General features: G+C 56.1%; 2 protein-coding genes across 2 annotated transcripts; both read right to left on the reverse strand.

Annotated features, from left to right (window-relative positions):
• Window positions 1–13: 13 nt before the first annotated feature.
• ALAD (aminolevulinate dehydratase) lies at window positions 14–8,081 on the reverse strand. Its single transcript, XM_034067800.1, has 12 exons — window positions 8,030–8,081; window positions 5,032–5,167; window positions 4,808–4,858; window positions 3,985–4,081; window positions 3,490–3,625; window positions 2,962–3,045; window positions 2,653–2,741; window positions 2,024–2,079; window positions 1,302–1,389; window positions 642–728; window positions 343–472; window positions 14–232 (listed from the first exon to the last, which is right to left on the reverse strand). The coding sequence occupies exons 2-12, from the start codon at window positions 5,142–5,144 to the stop codon at window positions 153–155; spliced, it is 1,011 nt and encodes a 336-aa protein (XP_033923691.1). The 5' UTR covers window positions 5,145–5,167; window positions 8,030–8,081; the 3' UTR covers window positions 14–152.
• Window positions 8,082–8,761: 680 nt separating this feature from the next.
• POLE3 (DNA polymerase epsilon 3, accessory subunit) lies at window positions 8,762–12,746 on the reverse strand. Its single transcript, XM_005140676.4, has 4 exons — window positions 12,657–12,746; window positions 11,752–11,837; window positions 10,932–11,050; window positions 8,762–10,472 (listed from the first exon to the last, which is right to left on the reverse strand). The coding sequence occupies exons 1-4, from the start codon at window positions 12,720–12,722 to the stop codon at window positions 10,312–10,314; spliced, it is 432 nt and encodes a 143-aa protein (XP_005140733.1). The 5' UTR covers window positions 12,723–12,746; the 3' UTR covers window positions 8,762–10,311.
• Window positions 12,747–15,995: the final 3,249 nt, after the last annotated feature.

Raw genomic sequence — 15,995 nt, forward strand, 5'->3', positions numbered from 1 at the left:
GGGGGTGGGCGGGCGAGCAGGGGAGGAGCGGGGCGGCCGCCGGGGCTCTCACGGCCCCGGGCTCGGGCGCGCTCGGGACCCAGAGGCAGCCCCGTCCGGCACCCACCTCTGCCGCGGAAGCGCCGCTGCCCGCCCCGGAAGCTCCGCCCGGCTCAGGCCCGCCCCGCAGCCGCCTCCTCCCGCAGCCACCGCAGCAGCTGCGGCGTGAAGTAGGTGATGATGATGTCGGCTCCTGCGGAGAGAGCGGGCGGGTGGAGCGGCCCCGCGGCGGCAGCGGCCGCGGGCTGGGGCTGGGGCTGGGGCCGGGGCCGGGGCAGGCCCGGGGCGGGGGCTCTGCCTCACCTGCGCGCCTGAAAGCCGTGACCGCCTCCCTGACCGCGGCCTCCAGGGTGAAGGCGCCGGCCTGGGCCCCGTGCCACAGCATGGCGAACTCCCCCGAGACGTGGTACACGGCCAGCGGGTGCGTGGGGTGCTGCGGGGAGCGGCGGGGTCAGGCCTCGTGTCCGCTGCCCCCCTCACACAGCAGCACCAACCCCAAGGTGAGGCCCGCAGGGACAGCCCCGGTCCCCGAGGTCCCTCCCCAGCGCACACCTTCACTCCCCTGGGGACACACAGAGCCCTCCCCGACGGCTGGAGCTTACTCGAGCCTTGACGTCCCTCACAAGGTCCAGGTAGGGCATCCCCGGCTTCACCATCAGCATGTCGGCTCCCTCCCTCACGTCCCGGTCCTGTGAGGGGAACACACAACCCCAGCAGCTCAGGTACAAGAACGTTCCAGCAAGTCCATGCTTTGCCCCCAAGAGCCCACAGAGGGGCTGTGATGGGGGAGGCAAAGCTCCCCCTTCCCTCCCACCAGACAATGGCTCTGTGGCTCTGCTCCATTCCTGGCAGTGTTCAAGGCCAGGTTGGACACAGGGGCTTGGAGCAGCTGCTCCAGTGGAAGGGGTCCGTGCCTGTGGCAGGGGTTGGAGCTGGAGGAGTTTTAAGGTCCCTTCAACCCAAACCAGGCTGTGATCCATGACCCAACACCCCAAGCCACAGCAGGGTATGGGACCACCAACTCCATAGCTCCCATCACAGTCCTTGGGCCCGCACTGGGCACCAGCTCTGCAGGCTGATGGGCCTCTTATTTCTCTTGCTTGTTGAAGGGGAACATCCGTGGCTGTTTTGCTGCCTCCTGCTCCCTTTTGACTCCAAGAGCCCTGACCTTGCTCTCCCCAAGCCCTGCTGAAGAACTGTCACCACACGTGAGGGTGTTCTGGTCCCCACAGCCCCAGCCCCACTCTCACACCCTGACTCACCACAGCACGCATGGCCAGGCCCCTGGCGCCCGGTGGCAGCTGGTAGCATCGCCTGTCCCCGAAGGCAGGTTTGGATAGAGCAGCATCCCTGGTGAGAGGTGAGGCAGGGGATGAGGACCAGCACTGCTCCCAGTGCCTCCCACCTCATACAGCTTCAGAAACATGAGCACAGACCAGGACAAGCTCCTGAGGGGGCTCTCCTGACCCATCTCTGTGCCCCAGGATCACCTGGGGGGTACAACAGGCCAGGCTGAGCTGTGCTTCAACACCCACTGCCTGCCCCATGCCCAGAGTATGGGGTGAAATCGTGTCAGATGTTTTCCTTTTGCTCTTTTCCAAGGCAGGTTCCTCAGGGATGTTCCATCAGGGTCAGGCTGTTCTTGGGACAAGGTCTACCAGCTGACCAAGCTGAACTTGTCCCTGAAGCCACCCTTTGAGGCAACACCAGCTCCTGTATCTCCCCTCCTCACTGCTTTTGGCAGCTCCCTATATACCTGCATTGCCACCAATGCTCAGGACAAGCAGATGACCTGGGTGGTCTCTGTCCCACCCCTGATCTTCCCCCCAGCCTGCCTCTCCTGGGCAAGGTACATTTATTGCCCTTTCCCATTGGAAAGCAGGAGTGTGCTCCAAAGTGACCAGAATGGTCCCAGGCTCTGACCAAGCCCCCTTCCCAAACAACTGCCTGGGAATACAGCTTCCCGGCTGAGGGACAGACCCACCTGAAAGGACCGTAGAAGCATGAAGCAAACTTGGCGCTGTAGCTCATCACCGAGACCTGCAGAGGAGAGCGGAGCTGTGAGGGTGCTGCATCCCTGAAGCAGGGCAGAAGTGATCCCCTCCCATGGCTGATCTATAACACATCCACCTTTCCCTGCCAGAGCCCTGGCACCTCAACATCCCAACATCCAGACAAGGACATTCCCTTCCTGTGTGCACACGGACAGGGAAATGCCTGTGGCCCATGGAATAACAGAGTGGTTTGGGTTGGAAGGGACCTTAAAGCTCCTCCAGCTCCAACCCCTGCCACGGGCAGGGACCCCTTCCACTGGAGCAGCTTGCTCCAAGCCCCTGTGTCCAACCTGGCCTTGAACACTGCCAGGGATGGGGCAGCCACAGCTTCTCTGGGCACCCTGTACCAGCACCTCAGCACCCTCCCAGGGAAGAGCTTCTGCCTAAGAGCTCATCTCAGTCTCCCCTCGGGCAGGCTAAAGCCATTCCCCTTGGCCTGTCCCTACACCCTGGGCAAGGCAGGGGTTTCCTTCCCCCACTGCTCTCCCAGGTCCCATGGTGGGACAGGCTCCCCATGGCCATCACTCTTGCCTCTGGTTCGTGCAGATCCTGAGCTCACCTTGTTGCCCAGGTCATGGGAGATCAGCGCTGCCTTCATGGCTGCGATGCGCCCGTCCATCATATCTGAGGGGGCAACAATGTGGCAGCCTGCAGGGAAAGAGACACTGAGGAGTACCTGAGGCTTTGGCTTTGCCTGTACAAGGAGCAGGAGACCCCAGTGCTGAAGGGGTCCCGGCTGCCTGCAGCTCCCCCATCTTGGAACAAATCCTTCCCAGCTGGAACCAGGCCCCATTTGCTTTGTGTTCAGCTGAAAGGGAGAGGAGAGGGGACAAGTCTGAACCTGGGTACCACTGTGGGGGACCCTCACCTGCTTTGGCGTAGGCCAGAGCCACTTGTGCCAGGCGCTGGCAGCTCAGCTCATTCTGGATGGTGCCGTCCTCACGCAGGATACCTGCGAGACAAAGCCAGGTTACACAGGGGCTGGACGGGCCCTGCCTCCATCTCTAGGCAAGGAGATGGCTCTGGGGACAAGCTGGGAGGATATTCAGAGCAACAGCAGAGTGTGTTAAGGGAGATGTGTAAGGACCAGGGGACCAACAACCACATGGGCGCTGTGGGAAGATGGAGATAGGGGACACAGATGGATGCTCAGACAGACTCAGGTGGCCAGAGCGGCTGCCTCAAGGACCTGTGCCTCCCACCCTGCTGTCAAAACCCAGGAGAGGTCTCCCAGGCTTCACTGCACCAGTACTGGGGAGCCAAGTCCTGGTGCAGGGGCTGGTGAGACCTCACCAGCACACGGAGCTCCTCAGCAGAAAATGCTCCCCCCGCCCCGAGATTCCCAGTGCCAGGAAAATGCCCGAGGAGCAGTGCAGGACCCAGGCTGTGTGCTCACCACAGTGCCCGTGGGAGGTGTAAGGGCACAAGCAGACATCGCAGGCAATCAGCAGCTCTGGGAAGGTGGAGCGGATCTTCCTGATGGCCTGGATGGCAGGAGTGTCCTCTGCATCAGCAGCAGAGCCCTCCTCGTCCTGTGGAGAGAGAAATGCTTCAGCACGCACAGCCCAGGGTTTCCCACCCACTCCTACATGGCAGAGGCTCTGCCCAGGGATCCATTTCTGAACCCTGAGACCCTGTCACACAGGGCAGTGTGAGCACCAGCCTTGGCAAAGAATGATGGAGTTGGGCCTCTGAGCAGCCAGGGCAGGTCTCAAGCCCACCTACAAGAGCTTTCACTACAGTCTCCCATCCCCATCCTGCTCTACTGGGTGAGGTGCAAGCAAGGCCAGAGACCCTGAGCTGTTCCTGCTTGACCAGCAGAACCTCCCTGGCCCCACTCTGCCCTCCCACACCCCTGTGGTTACCCCCTGCCACCACCCTGCACACTGACCTTCTGGACCTTGCTGGGCACCCCGAAGATGAGCACACACTTCAGACCGTCCTCAACGAGGGGACGCAGCATCCCCTCGAGCTTGTTGACTCCGTACCTGAGAAGAGCAAAGGGAAGGGGCTGCCAGGCACCCGCTCCATGGGTGAGCTGGTCTGTGGCTTGGGTGCTGGTCTGGGAGCGACCCAGCATCCACAGCAAGCAGCAGCTGGAGATACAGGGGACACGTTGCCTGAACATTGTGAGGAATAATCCAGGACCTTATCTGGGAGTACAGGAACATTATCTACCCGGCATGGACACTGCTCTGAAAGGCCAAGCATGCCCTGTCCTTGGGCCCCTTATCGAGGTGTCCCTGTGGCAGTCCAGCCCCCCTCCCCATAGGAACACCTCCTGGGGCCTCTGTGACCACAACCCGGCTGATGCAGCAGCAGATGAAGACGGGAGCTGCCAGTACAACAGGATCTAATGCAGGACCAGCGCCCATGTCCTTGCACACGTTTTCCAGTGCTGCTGGAAACCCCATTTCCAATTTCCCTGCATGCTGAAGTCCACACAATGTGCGAGTGCTCTGGGACATCATCAGAGCCTGGCGCTATCCCTGCCAGTACTGGTGCTTTCCCAGCACTCCAATATGATTCCCTCCACTCCTTTAGTGGATGAGTGCTCCTGCCCTGCCTGATGCTGAGGGGTCCCCAAGGCAGGGACCACAGAGGGTTGGAAGCATTGCTCCTGGCTCATGCTCATCTCAAGCCATGCATCAACTCTACTTGGGCATGGGGCATGGCAGTGACTGTCATGCAGCTCAGCAGGGCTGGACTCTTACCTGGCTTGTCCAGGGAGGCTGGGGATAGGCTCCACTGCATCAGGGCTGTCACTGCAGGAGGTGGATGGGACAGAGACGTGAGGATTTGGTGCGAGGACTTGACCCCCATCCCAGGTTTGTCCACTCCATGGGGAATCTGAACCTATCTAAGAGCTCAGGGAGCACCTAAACCAGTCACCCTGAGCGTGGTCCATCCCTAACCCAGGGAGCCAGGGCTCACTCACGTGACAAAAATGGGGTAGATGAGGTTGGAGGCATCGAAGGTGGTGGCTGTACACTGCCAGGAGCGCAGCACAGGGTGGAAGTAGCCGCTGTGGAGAAGGGAATCTGCCTGCATTGTGGAGGCTGTGGAAGGAGGCTCTGAAACACCAGAAGAAACCAGCAGGTTGGTGAGCGGTGGTGCCCTGGTAAGCTGCTGCTGTCGGTGCATGTGAGGAGGGGGCTGAGATCCAGGCAGCCACAGCAGGACCATCCCTGTCCCTCACCGGGCACACACAGAGAGCATGAGCTGCATCCCAGCCAGCTCCGTCCCAGTCCTGCTGGGGGTGCTGCAGGACCCCCAGCAGCAGTCACATAAACAGGGATGATGCTGACTCCTCCCCATGAAACCCCCCAGTTCTGTGTCTGAAACCACCAGTTCACAACCACCAGTGTCCCCCCACAGCAGAACTCTCCTCAAGCTCCCTCTGGTTTGGCTGGTACAGCTGTAACAGAGATTTCTATCAGTGAGATGGTCTTTGCTGAATTCATTTAACTTTTTTTTAATGCTGTGCAGGTTGTTTGATACAGATTTGTATACAGTGAAGAGCTGCTCTATGTAGCACAATGTATTTATGGCTGCAGTGTATAGGTGCAGTTACAGAACAGTACAGGCACTGGATGGGAGAGCTGCATGGGATCACCCTGAAGAATCCAGGGCTTTAAACCCCACAGTTCCACAGCTCCAGTGGCCACTTGCTGCTGGGTGAGGAACACCAGGGAGTTGGGCAAACTGATTGCAGAGGTTGCAAGGAACAATAACTGAATGTATAGAAATGAAGTGTTAGCTGTGTTAATGCTGGAACTTTTCCTGTAGCAATGCTTTCTGTAACAGACCTGGTAACAACTCTGTGATTAAACCACTAAGATTTAAATTCCCCCTAGAGCTAAATTCCCACCACCGTGTGGTGTGGTGGATGAGTGTGGTCTAAGGGATGTTTGGCTGAGCACAGCAGGGAGCAGCTGTTTGAGCCCTGGGAACCCCAACCTGGACCGCAGCCTGTTTGTACAAGCAGCTTCAAGGACTCATGCTGGCTGCTCTCACAGGGCTGCAGCCTGCAGGCGCCTGTGCAGGGTGTTCCGGGAGACAAGAGTCAAGTCTCTTGGAGGGACATTGTCCCTGGAAACCAGATTGTTCTGAGAGCTGGAGACCTCTGAAGCAGTGAGTGGATTCCTCCCCTGTGCCCCATGGCAGGGGGGCTGCCCTGAGAGGGGACTCGAGGAAAGGAGCTGGCTTGGAACAGCCCTGGGGTCCCCAGTCCCACCCCTGGAGGGATTCCCCAAGCAATAGACCTCATGGACCCACTGCTGGGGAACAGATACAGCCCAGGGAGAATTCTTTACAGCAGCACCCACAGCACCAGGGAGCACCAGGGCTCTGCAGGAGATGGCTCCATCCGGCAGGAAAAACTAATCTGAGGTGTTTGCACAACTCAAGATACTGCAGTGCTGAGCCAGGTTCTCAGTCTGTAGCAGAGCACCCCAGTGCAGAGGGCACTGGTAACATGGGGCATTGTGTCAAGTCCAGGCCTTGACCTGAGTCTCTCCTGCTTGGGGATGGGCAAAAGGCACCTCTCAGTTACCTACAGCTCACACCTGTATAAACACTGTATGAAGAAGTTGGATGGTGCTCAGGGGGGTGCAGACCAGCTGGCAGACTCACAGCATCGCTTGGCAAGTCATTTTTAGCCCTTGGAAAGCTGCTGCTCTGCCCTGACTCCCAGGGATGGGGCCAGCCCTGGGCTGAACTGCAGTTGGCAGCTCCAGAGCAGTGGCCAGGCTCCAGGCTGGGACCAGCGGAGAACAAAGGGCTCAGTGAGCAAAACCCACCTCGAGAATCCAAAAAATGCTTTTAACAGTTAATCCCCAGGAGGAAGGGGCAGGGTGGGACCAGAGGCACCTGACTCTGTGCAGGGCAGATAGAGGCCCCAGCTCAGAGGGGGCAAGGAGGGGATGGGGACAGGGCTCAATTGCAGAGCAGAGATAACAGCCGGGGGGTGGGCCCAGCACAGCCCTGTCTGCTGCGAGCGGGGGGCACCGGGGGCTCCTCACCAGCCCCACGTGGAGCTGCAGAGTGCCCCTGCCCAGCCAGAGCACCCGCCTGGATGAGGGCACCGGGGTCTCACAGCCTCTGTGTGCTGCACGGGGAAGGCCAGGGGAGGTGCAGAGTAAGGGCTGCAAGAGGGCTGTGATAAGGGGACACTGCACCATAAGAGTCATAGCCTGGTTTGGGTTGGAAGGGACCTTAAAGCTCATCCAGCTCCAACCCCTGCCACAGGCACGGACCCCCTCCACTGGAGCAGCTTGCTCCAAGCCCCCCTCCAACCTGGCCTTGAACACTGCCAGGGATGGGGCAGCCACAGCTGCTCTGGGCACCCTGTGCCAGCGCCTCAGCACCCTCACAGGGAAGAGCTTCTGCCTAAGATCTCATCTCAGTCTCCCCTTGGGCAGGTTCAAGTCATTCCCCTTGGCCTGTCCCTACAGGCCCTTGTCCCAAGCCCCTCTCCAGCTTTCCTGCAGCCCCTTTAGGCACTGGAGCTGCTCTCAGGTCTCCCCTTCAGGAGCCTTCTCTTGTCCAGGCTGCCCCAGCCCAGCTCTCTCAGCCTGGCTCCAGAGCAGAGCTGTTCGGGCCCTCATCCTTCCCTGCACAACATTAACCTCAAGTCCTGCAGATACTCAGTGCTCAGTGGATCTGCAATTACACCGCATCATCACACGCTGCTCCGTGCTTTACCGACCAGAACCCGTTCTGCCCTTACTGCGCTACCGAGAGCTGCCGTTGCCCCCTGCACCCAAGCGGTGTCTCCTTGTTCGGCAGGGCCCTACCCCTTGAGCTCTCCGGATCTCCAGCCTCAGAGCAGGCCGATAACAAGACGGGGTCGGGGACCGGGGGCACCGGAGCAGGGACATTCGCCCTGGCCCCGTGCCCCGATCTCGGTCCCCGTCCCTGTCGCAGGCACTCACCGGCCGCCGCGTCAAGCTCTGCCCGTACGAGTCTCCCCAGCGCCCTCTCTCGATTTGCATAACCCAGCCCCCCTGATTAGCATAGACACGCCTCCTCACTCCGAGGTTGTGGCGGGAAGTCTCGCGGGAAAGGGCTTGGAGGCGGTGCGGAGATGGGGGAGGGGTTTGGGGTGCTGGGGGGGGTAAGGGGGCAGGTTTTGGGGTGCTGTGTGGTGATCTGCAGCCAGGCTTCGTGCTGCTGAAGGGGTTGGAGCAGGGCTTTGTGGTACTGGGCAGTAAGGAGGCAGGTTTTGGGATGCTGCAGCAGAACCTTGAGCGAGGTTTTGGGGTTCTAGGGATGCTGTGGCAGGATTTAGAACCAGAATTTGGGGTTTTGGGTGAGCTGGAGCAGGTTTGAAGTTCTGGGGGTGGTAAGGAGGCAGGTTTTGGGGTTTTGAGGGGGGACTTAGACTGGTTCTAAACCCAGATTTTGGGGCTCGGGGGGCCTGGAGCAGGGTTTTGGGGTTTGGCAGCAGGGCTTTGCGGTGCTGCGGGTGTAAGGAGCCAGGTTTTAGGTACCTTTTGGGGATATTCTTTGCTAACTGGAAGGCTCCAGGAAGGTTTTTCCAAGCCTCCCCTGACTCCAGGTCTGGGCTGCAGCAGCCTCCAGCCTCACTTCACTGTGAGACACTCCATCAACAGCAGTTTGCTTCTGCCCTCTCCACAAACTCATTACTGACAGGAGCAAGAGACTTCACTTGTGTAAAAAACGTCTGGCTTTTATTTGGATATTGTTCCCTTCCAGAATATGCACCCAGATATGAAAGGAGAGGAAAAAAGGACAAAGAGCTAGCAGGAAGGCCTTTTGTCACTGGGGATCTTGGGAAGACTGTGTCAGCTCTGCCTGTTCATCTGACTGTGCGTCAGGAGGAGCCAGACAGCACAAAGTCTTCGTTGGTTCAGTTTTCTACCAGAGCTGGGCTCTGTGTGTGCCAGGAAGGCACAAAGGTGGGAAGCTCTTGTGGGTGGTTCTGCTTCCATTTCGTGGTGAAAAGGATGTTCTGTTCCTCACAAGTGCTGTTTTAAAACTGCAAAACTCATGGGTTTCACTTCAACGTACCTAAAACTGCCCCCAGGTTTCCCTAGTTAAGTTCAAACATTGGGTTTATCAGTCTTCAAAAAGCTCAACTAAGAAAGCACTTTTCCCCAAAGGGCCCTTATTCTAATGGATATTCTCAGAGAGAAAGGCATCAAAACTAACAAGTATAAAAGCACGAACCTACATGAGTACAAGGAACACACACAGCTTGTTTCAGTCCATCTGTCATGAGGGAGATTTGGAAAGCCCTGGGCCTGACGCTGCAGCCCAAGAGCAAAGCCCGAAGCAAGGCTGTGCCTCTGGGATGGTTGTTGAAGGCTATGGAAGGACCTGTGAGGCAATCAACACATTCCAATTGGGTAAAGAGAAAAACCTACTCAAGCCAACAAGATCCATCTCTATTCTACCCCATTTGAACCTGCTGTAGCTCTGCAGGGGAGGTAGGTGAGACTGTGAGCTCCACCGTACACCCTGACACAGAGCTCCACTGTTCATTTTGATTCAGATCCTAAATAGAATTCCTGTGGTCTCTCAGGCTTTAAAGACACAAAACAGCACTTTCAGTATCACTTTACATCATTAAGTGCTCTGAAGTTCGTTGGTTTGGGTGAGTGAGGTGAATGGGCCACTGGCTCTTGTGCAGTCAAACCTCATTGCTGTATATGACCGGTGTGGTTGAAAGACAGCTCTGAAAAGAGATACAGCAGGAGGAAAAGGCATAGCTAGAATGCAAGAAAATGAAGGAAAATAAAGCAAGTAATGGGGATAAAGGCTTCAGTATTCAGCTTCCAAGCCCCTTAACATCATCAGGGAGATTCTAAACCCCAAAGGGTTAATGACCTACTTGGTTCAGCCCCCAACATGCTTTAATGAGCTTATTCAGGTCTCTCAAGTTCTTGCTCCAAGTATTCCTTCTGTCCTCTATTTCAGAGCCAAGCCAGTGTGAAAAGCTCAGTCCTGTCACTGTTCAGCCCCTCGAGCACAGGAAGGAGGGGTCCTTCCATCAGAAAACCCTTAGCAGGAGTCCCTCGTGTCCAAGCAAAGCTTTAGCCAAAGTCCTTTATGTACAAGTTAAAGCCAAAAGGAAGAGGCTGTAGAGGAGCAGAGCAAAGCTCTACTGGAAGCAAGAGGGGACACAGCAGAGTTGATTTACAGCGTTTACAGCCCTTGGACAAAAACCCAGCCCCTGCACACATCAGCGAGCTCAGTTGTCCACCTCTTCCTCATCATTCTGCTCTTCTTCATCCATCCTTTCATCATCGTCATCATTCTCTTCCTCTCGGCTCTTATCCTGCTCCTCTGAGTCTGCCTTCTTGTCTTTGTCTTTCCTTGCTTCTTTCTTTCCTTTCTGTTCACGCCTGTAAACTAAGAGAGAGAAAGAGAACACTGAAAGATGACACACTGGTGTCCCCACGGCACAAACCACACAGCAGCTGGAGTCCCACGGCCGCTTCAAAGGAGCAGTGACCCCACAGCAGCCACTCACCCTATTGTCTGAGCTGTGCTGACCAGGAAATCAGGCTAAGTTTCAGCAGAAACCTGCTGAAAAGGATGCAGGAGCTCACATTTAGGCAGCACCTAAGGCTTCCCTTAGATAAACATAATAGGGGGGTGACAGCAGATGAGACTTTCTCAATCCTCATCAGTTGTGACATACAATGTTATCCCAGTCCTGTTAGGGCGCACATTAGTTATCCCCAGGCAGTGTAGGATGCTGGGCAAAGAGAAGAGAAACAAGACAGGCAAGTAAGTGTTGCTTGTCCAGTGCTTGAGGAAAACAGGGCTCAGTGTTACAGAGTCCCCCCATGTGAATGAGGCCGGTACCTTCCAGTGATTCCTTCAGAGGGGCTACAAATCGCTGGAACTCCATCTCCTCCATGGCAGAGAGAACGTCACCAGCATTCAGGGTCTTCCTCTTCCCTTTCATGGCAAAGTTATTTGCACTAGTCAAAAAAGAGAAGTAAAAGAGAGGGAGCTGGTAACTGGCTCTAGTTTAGTCTTGTCAAAGTCACAAGCAACTTAAGAAAAAAATCCCATCTTTCAAACATCTGGGGTTTTTGAATCTCCTACTGGCAGCTGAATGTACCTCTCTGTCTACACTGGCTGCTTGTTGGCTGAACCTTTTCCACAGCCAGGGAGAAGGAGCAAGTCAGAACATTGGTTGCAGGGTGACAATTTTACAAAGCCATTCCATACCCAACACCAGGGGAGCAACTGCTTGCACCGCATCTGAGCTGCCCAAGGAAAACTGCTGGGTCCTCTGGGCTGACAAGGCAGGCTCCCACTGTGTGGGGAGCAGCCTGGAGAGGGAATCAAAAGCTCCTCCCTTTCCTGGGAAAGGCCAGGCAGCTGTGTTCTAAGGGAATGGCAGTCCGGGACCCCTCCTGTTCCTGGCAGGGAGGGTTCTCATGTCCAGAGCCCAAAGCTACTTTCCCTGCGGTGAGTGAAGCGCGGCTGGAACCCTGCTGCTGTGATCTGGTAAACTGGGCTGCACTAAAGATTGTTTTGTTGATATAAACAGACAATCCCAACCTAGTTTGTGTTGGAAGGGACCTTAAAGCTCATCCAGGTCAGTCCCTGCCACAGGCAGGGACACCTTCAGCTACATCAACACCACTGGTTATGTAGTGCAACAAATTCTTACCATGATGTTGCATAAAGCACAAACACACTCGCTGCTCGAGATATCGCACTTCGAGCTTCCTTGGAAATGTTGACTCCATCAGGAAGCTGAAAAACAAATTCAACTTTTATCAGCAGCTGCTGGAAATGACTTAAACTTGCATAATTCACGTGTTGGCCCCATTAAGGCATTTGGAGGACTCAGCACAACTGGAAGTGAAAGGTTGGTCTCGGTCACTATCACAGCAACTTTGATGCCAGCTGGAAACCAACCTCAGTTTGACTGCGCTCTTCTAAATGCAGTGGGGTACACAGGAGCAAAGACACTTTTGGATCAGGGATGGGTTTGACCACTGTCTCAGGGCAATTTGTCTGACAGCTCCCAGGTTCCCAACACAGCCCGATCCCTGGCACATCTGGATCCATCAGGCCACAGCTCAACGCTTGAGACCAAACAGACCTCTCGTGACAGGGGTTAGAATCCCAGCCTGGTTTGTATTGGAAGGGACCTTAAAGCTCCTCCAGCTCCAACCCCTGCCACGGGCAGGGACCCCTTCCACTGGAGCAGCTGCTCCAAGCCCCTGTGTCCAACCTGGCCTTGAACACTGCCAGGGATGGGGCAGCCACAGCTTCTCTGGGCACCCTGTGCCAGCGCCTCAGCACCCTCCATAGGGGATTACTCCTCGCGCCCACCAGGACCCGCTTCCCTTCGCTGCCCGGACACAGCCCCAATGCCCCGGACCTGCGCTGCCGCCGCGGAGCGGGACCGCGGGGCTCGGGGGGTCACAGCCTGGGTCTGCCCCTCCCGCAGCCCTCGCCGGGCCTGGGCCCGTTCCGAGCAGCCAAACCGCAGCTCACGGAGCCCCTTTGAGTGCAGCCTGCGGGGAACTCGCTCCCCAGCCCGGTGCCCCCGGGCCCGGCACCCACCGCCTCCTTGATGATGCGGGTGATGACGGCGTTGGGCAGGTTCAGGTCCTCCGGTCTCTCCGCCATGCCGGGGCTCCTGCAGGGCACGCGGCAGGCACCGGACCACGCCGGAGGGAGCCGGGCAAGCCGGGACGGTCACGGTGCAGCCGGGCCCGACCGTACCTCGCCCGCACCAAAGCCCGCGCTCAGCCGCTGCCCTCTGACCCTTCCCGGCGTTCCCGGCCCTTCCCGGCGGGCAGCGCGGCCGCCGTCGGGGGGTGATGGGCGGCGGAAGCGGCGGCGGGGAGGGAGAGGAGCGGGCGCGGGGAAGGGGCGGGATGTGCCGGGGTCAGCGGCTCCTTATCGGGGAGCTCTTCCCTGCGAGGGTGCTGTGGTGCTGGCACAGGGTGCCCAGAGAAGCTGTGGCTGCCCCATCCCTGGCAGTGTTCAAGGCCAGGTTGGACACAGGGGCTTGGAGCAAGCTGCTCTAGTGGAAGGGGTCCCTGCCTGTGGCAGGGGTTGGAGCTGGAGGAGCTTTAAGGTCCTTTCCAGCACAAACCAGCATTTCTGTGGTTAATTTTTACGTGTTTTGGCTGATAGTTGCAATTGTGAGCAGTGATGGGCAGTGCAGCTTTCTTCCCACAGCAAGTGTATGTTTCCCAGTATGAAGAGCACTGTTCCTACAGTGGGGATAGAGACAGGAGGCTCATTTATAGGTGTAGGCAACAATTTGTATTAGACCTAACAGTGTGCTGGGGATAGCACACAGCATTTGGACGGCATAAAGGACAGACCTGACAAAAGGCTTGTGAGGTCTTGATGTCCTTCCCAGTTACAGTGATTGCATTAATAAAGACCATCCCTGTGTGTACAGGTGCTGTCTCCTGAGTCTCGTTTTTAGCTCCTTTGAACACATTCTGTTGTTAACACACGTGGTTCATGGCTCCTGGGGGTGTGGTGCTGCAGTGGGTGATGGAGCCCATTGCTGGTGTCAGCTCCTGGGTGCTGTGAGCCCTCAGCAGTGCTGCAGCTCTGGCTCCTTCTGCTTTGTTCTGCCAGGGACTGAGCTGTTTTGGTCTGAGAACCAAGCGAGGTGGTGCTGGGTCTGGTGAAGGGGTGCAGCAGGAGCAGGGGTGATGCCAGTCCAGAGCCAGGGGCATGGTCCAAAGCTCCCCTGCTCCCTGGCAAAGGCTGGGCCCTTCCTAGCAAGTTGTGTGCACAGGGGGCTCTGTTCTTCCTTGGAGGGTTTGGTCACTACTGTGTGATGGAGAGCTCATCTCCGTCTCCCCTCGGGCAGGTTCAAGCCATTCCCCTTGTCCTGTCCCTACAGGCCCTTGTCCCAAGCCCCTCTCCAGCTTTCCTGCAGCCCCTTTAGGCACTGGAGCTGCTCTCAGGTCTCCCCTTCAGGAGCCTTCTCTTGTCCAGCTGCCCCAGCCCAGCTCTCTCAGCCTGGCTCCAGAGCAGAGCTGCTCCAGCACTCGCAGCATCTTTGCAGCCTTCCAAGTGCATCTGTCCCCAGACCTAACTGTGATGTCTGGAATCATTCTGTCTTTCCCTAAAGACAAAACAGGTGCTGCAGTTAGGAGCCCAGCTCCCAGGGGAGTGAGCTGCCTTGGATATACCACTTGCAGGCTTCTCTTCCTGCCCTGGGTTTTCTAAGGTTAGATCATCTCTGATTAAGGCCTCCAAATAAAGCTGTTTCATCCTTAAAATATCTTCCTGGGGTCCTTTTTTTTACCATAAACTAATTCATCAGTTTTGATTATCAAAACATTGCCAACCTAAAATTCTTCTGACTGAGTGCTCTTTCCTCTCTGACCTAAGAAAGATACTTGGGCAAATTGAGTGTACCATTGGCAGAGCTATTTTCAGCTGCGTGGACCAGCTATTACATTAATGCTGGCTTTGTTAATTCATTTTGGAAGGTGCTTTGCAAAGGAAACCTGTAGGCTAAGCTCTGAGCTGCCTTTCTGACTGTTCATCTGAATTCGTTTCACCATGAATCTTGCTTTTCTTTGTATTGTGCTTCAGGAAGACCTATTTTTCCAGGCCTGAACTCTGCAGCAGGGTCAGACATTATCTCACCTGGACAGAGGAACCTCATGCTCTTCAATAACACTGTAGAAGTGAGTGCTTTGCACTTGGAGGAAGGACACTGCCTGTCTGACTGCAGAGAACATGATCATTATTATGCAGTAACCAGGCCATGCTCTGCCAAATGAGCCAGAATACAAATGAATTCACAGGGTGGCTTAAAGTGGCCACAGCGAGGCTGAACTCCTGGTGTGCTGTCACCCCAATGGGATCCAACTCCTATGGCTGCAAAATGTAAACTCAAGGTGACCCTATTATAGTGGAAAGTCATAGACTCATAGAATAGTTTGGGTTGGAAAGGACCTTGAGGTCATCCAGTTCCAACCCCCCTGCCATGGGCAGGGACACCTCCCACTAAACCATGTCACCCAAGGCTCTGTCCAACCTGGCCTTGAACACCACCAGGGATGGAGCATTCACAGCCTCCCTGGGCAACCCATTCCAGTACCTCAGCACCCTCACAGTAAAGAACTTCTTCCTTATATCCAATCTAAACCTCTGCTGTTTAAGTTTGAACCCATTACCCCTTGTCCTAAGGGGTATTGTCTCCAACAACTATTGTTGGAGACTGTCTTATGCTGTTCTTGTTTTCCCACTTCTGACATGGAACAGGACCTTGAGCTGCACAGATCTTGTCTGACCCCATATGTTTGCTTTTAGTTCCTTGAGTTCTGTAAGGAAAAGGATCTTCACTGAGGGGTTGTTGGTCACTCCCCAGGGAACTCTGCCCAAGCCTGCCTGAACTCTGGGAGCATTGCTCTGTGCTCTTAGTTGTATGGTTTAATTGTAGGTAGTCCTGCAAGGAGCAGGGAGTTGGACTCAATAGTTCTTGTGGGTCCCTTCCAACTTGAGAGATTCCATGATTCCATGTGCCTGCTCCCATGCTTAGGCAAAAGGGGGCAGTCGGTATCATGTAGTTAGGGGAGAGAAAAAGGGCAGCTGCCCTTTCAGCAGCAGCCTTCAACTACATTAGTTTCATCTGGACACAGAAGTACAGGAGAACCAAAGTGTGGGGCTTCACCAGAGGGTGAAGAAGATCTCTTCCAACAAAAAGGGCAACTTTGAGCCATTTCTGGCTCCTGATCTCTGTCCTCCCCCAGGAGATGCCCTGACCAAGTCTGTTTGCTTGCCAATACCACAAACACTTATTTCTGTCAAGTTACTGAGCTGGCCTGGCTCTGGGAGGTTGAACAGTGGAGCCCTGGAAAGCAGTGCCAGGTGCCTGGTGTCAGTGAGCTGACAGCAGCTCAGCTGCTTCAGGTAGCT

Source organism: Melopsittacus undulatus, chromosome 11, assembly GCF_012275295.1.
Source record: "Melopsittacus undulatus isolate bMelUnd1 chromosome 11, bMelUnd1.mat.Z, whole genome shotgun sequence".
NCBI classification, from domain to species: Eukaryota; Metazoa; Chordata; class Aves; order Psittaciformes; family Psittaculidae; genus Melopsittacus; species Melopsittacus undulatus.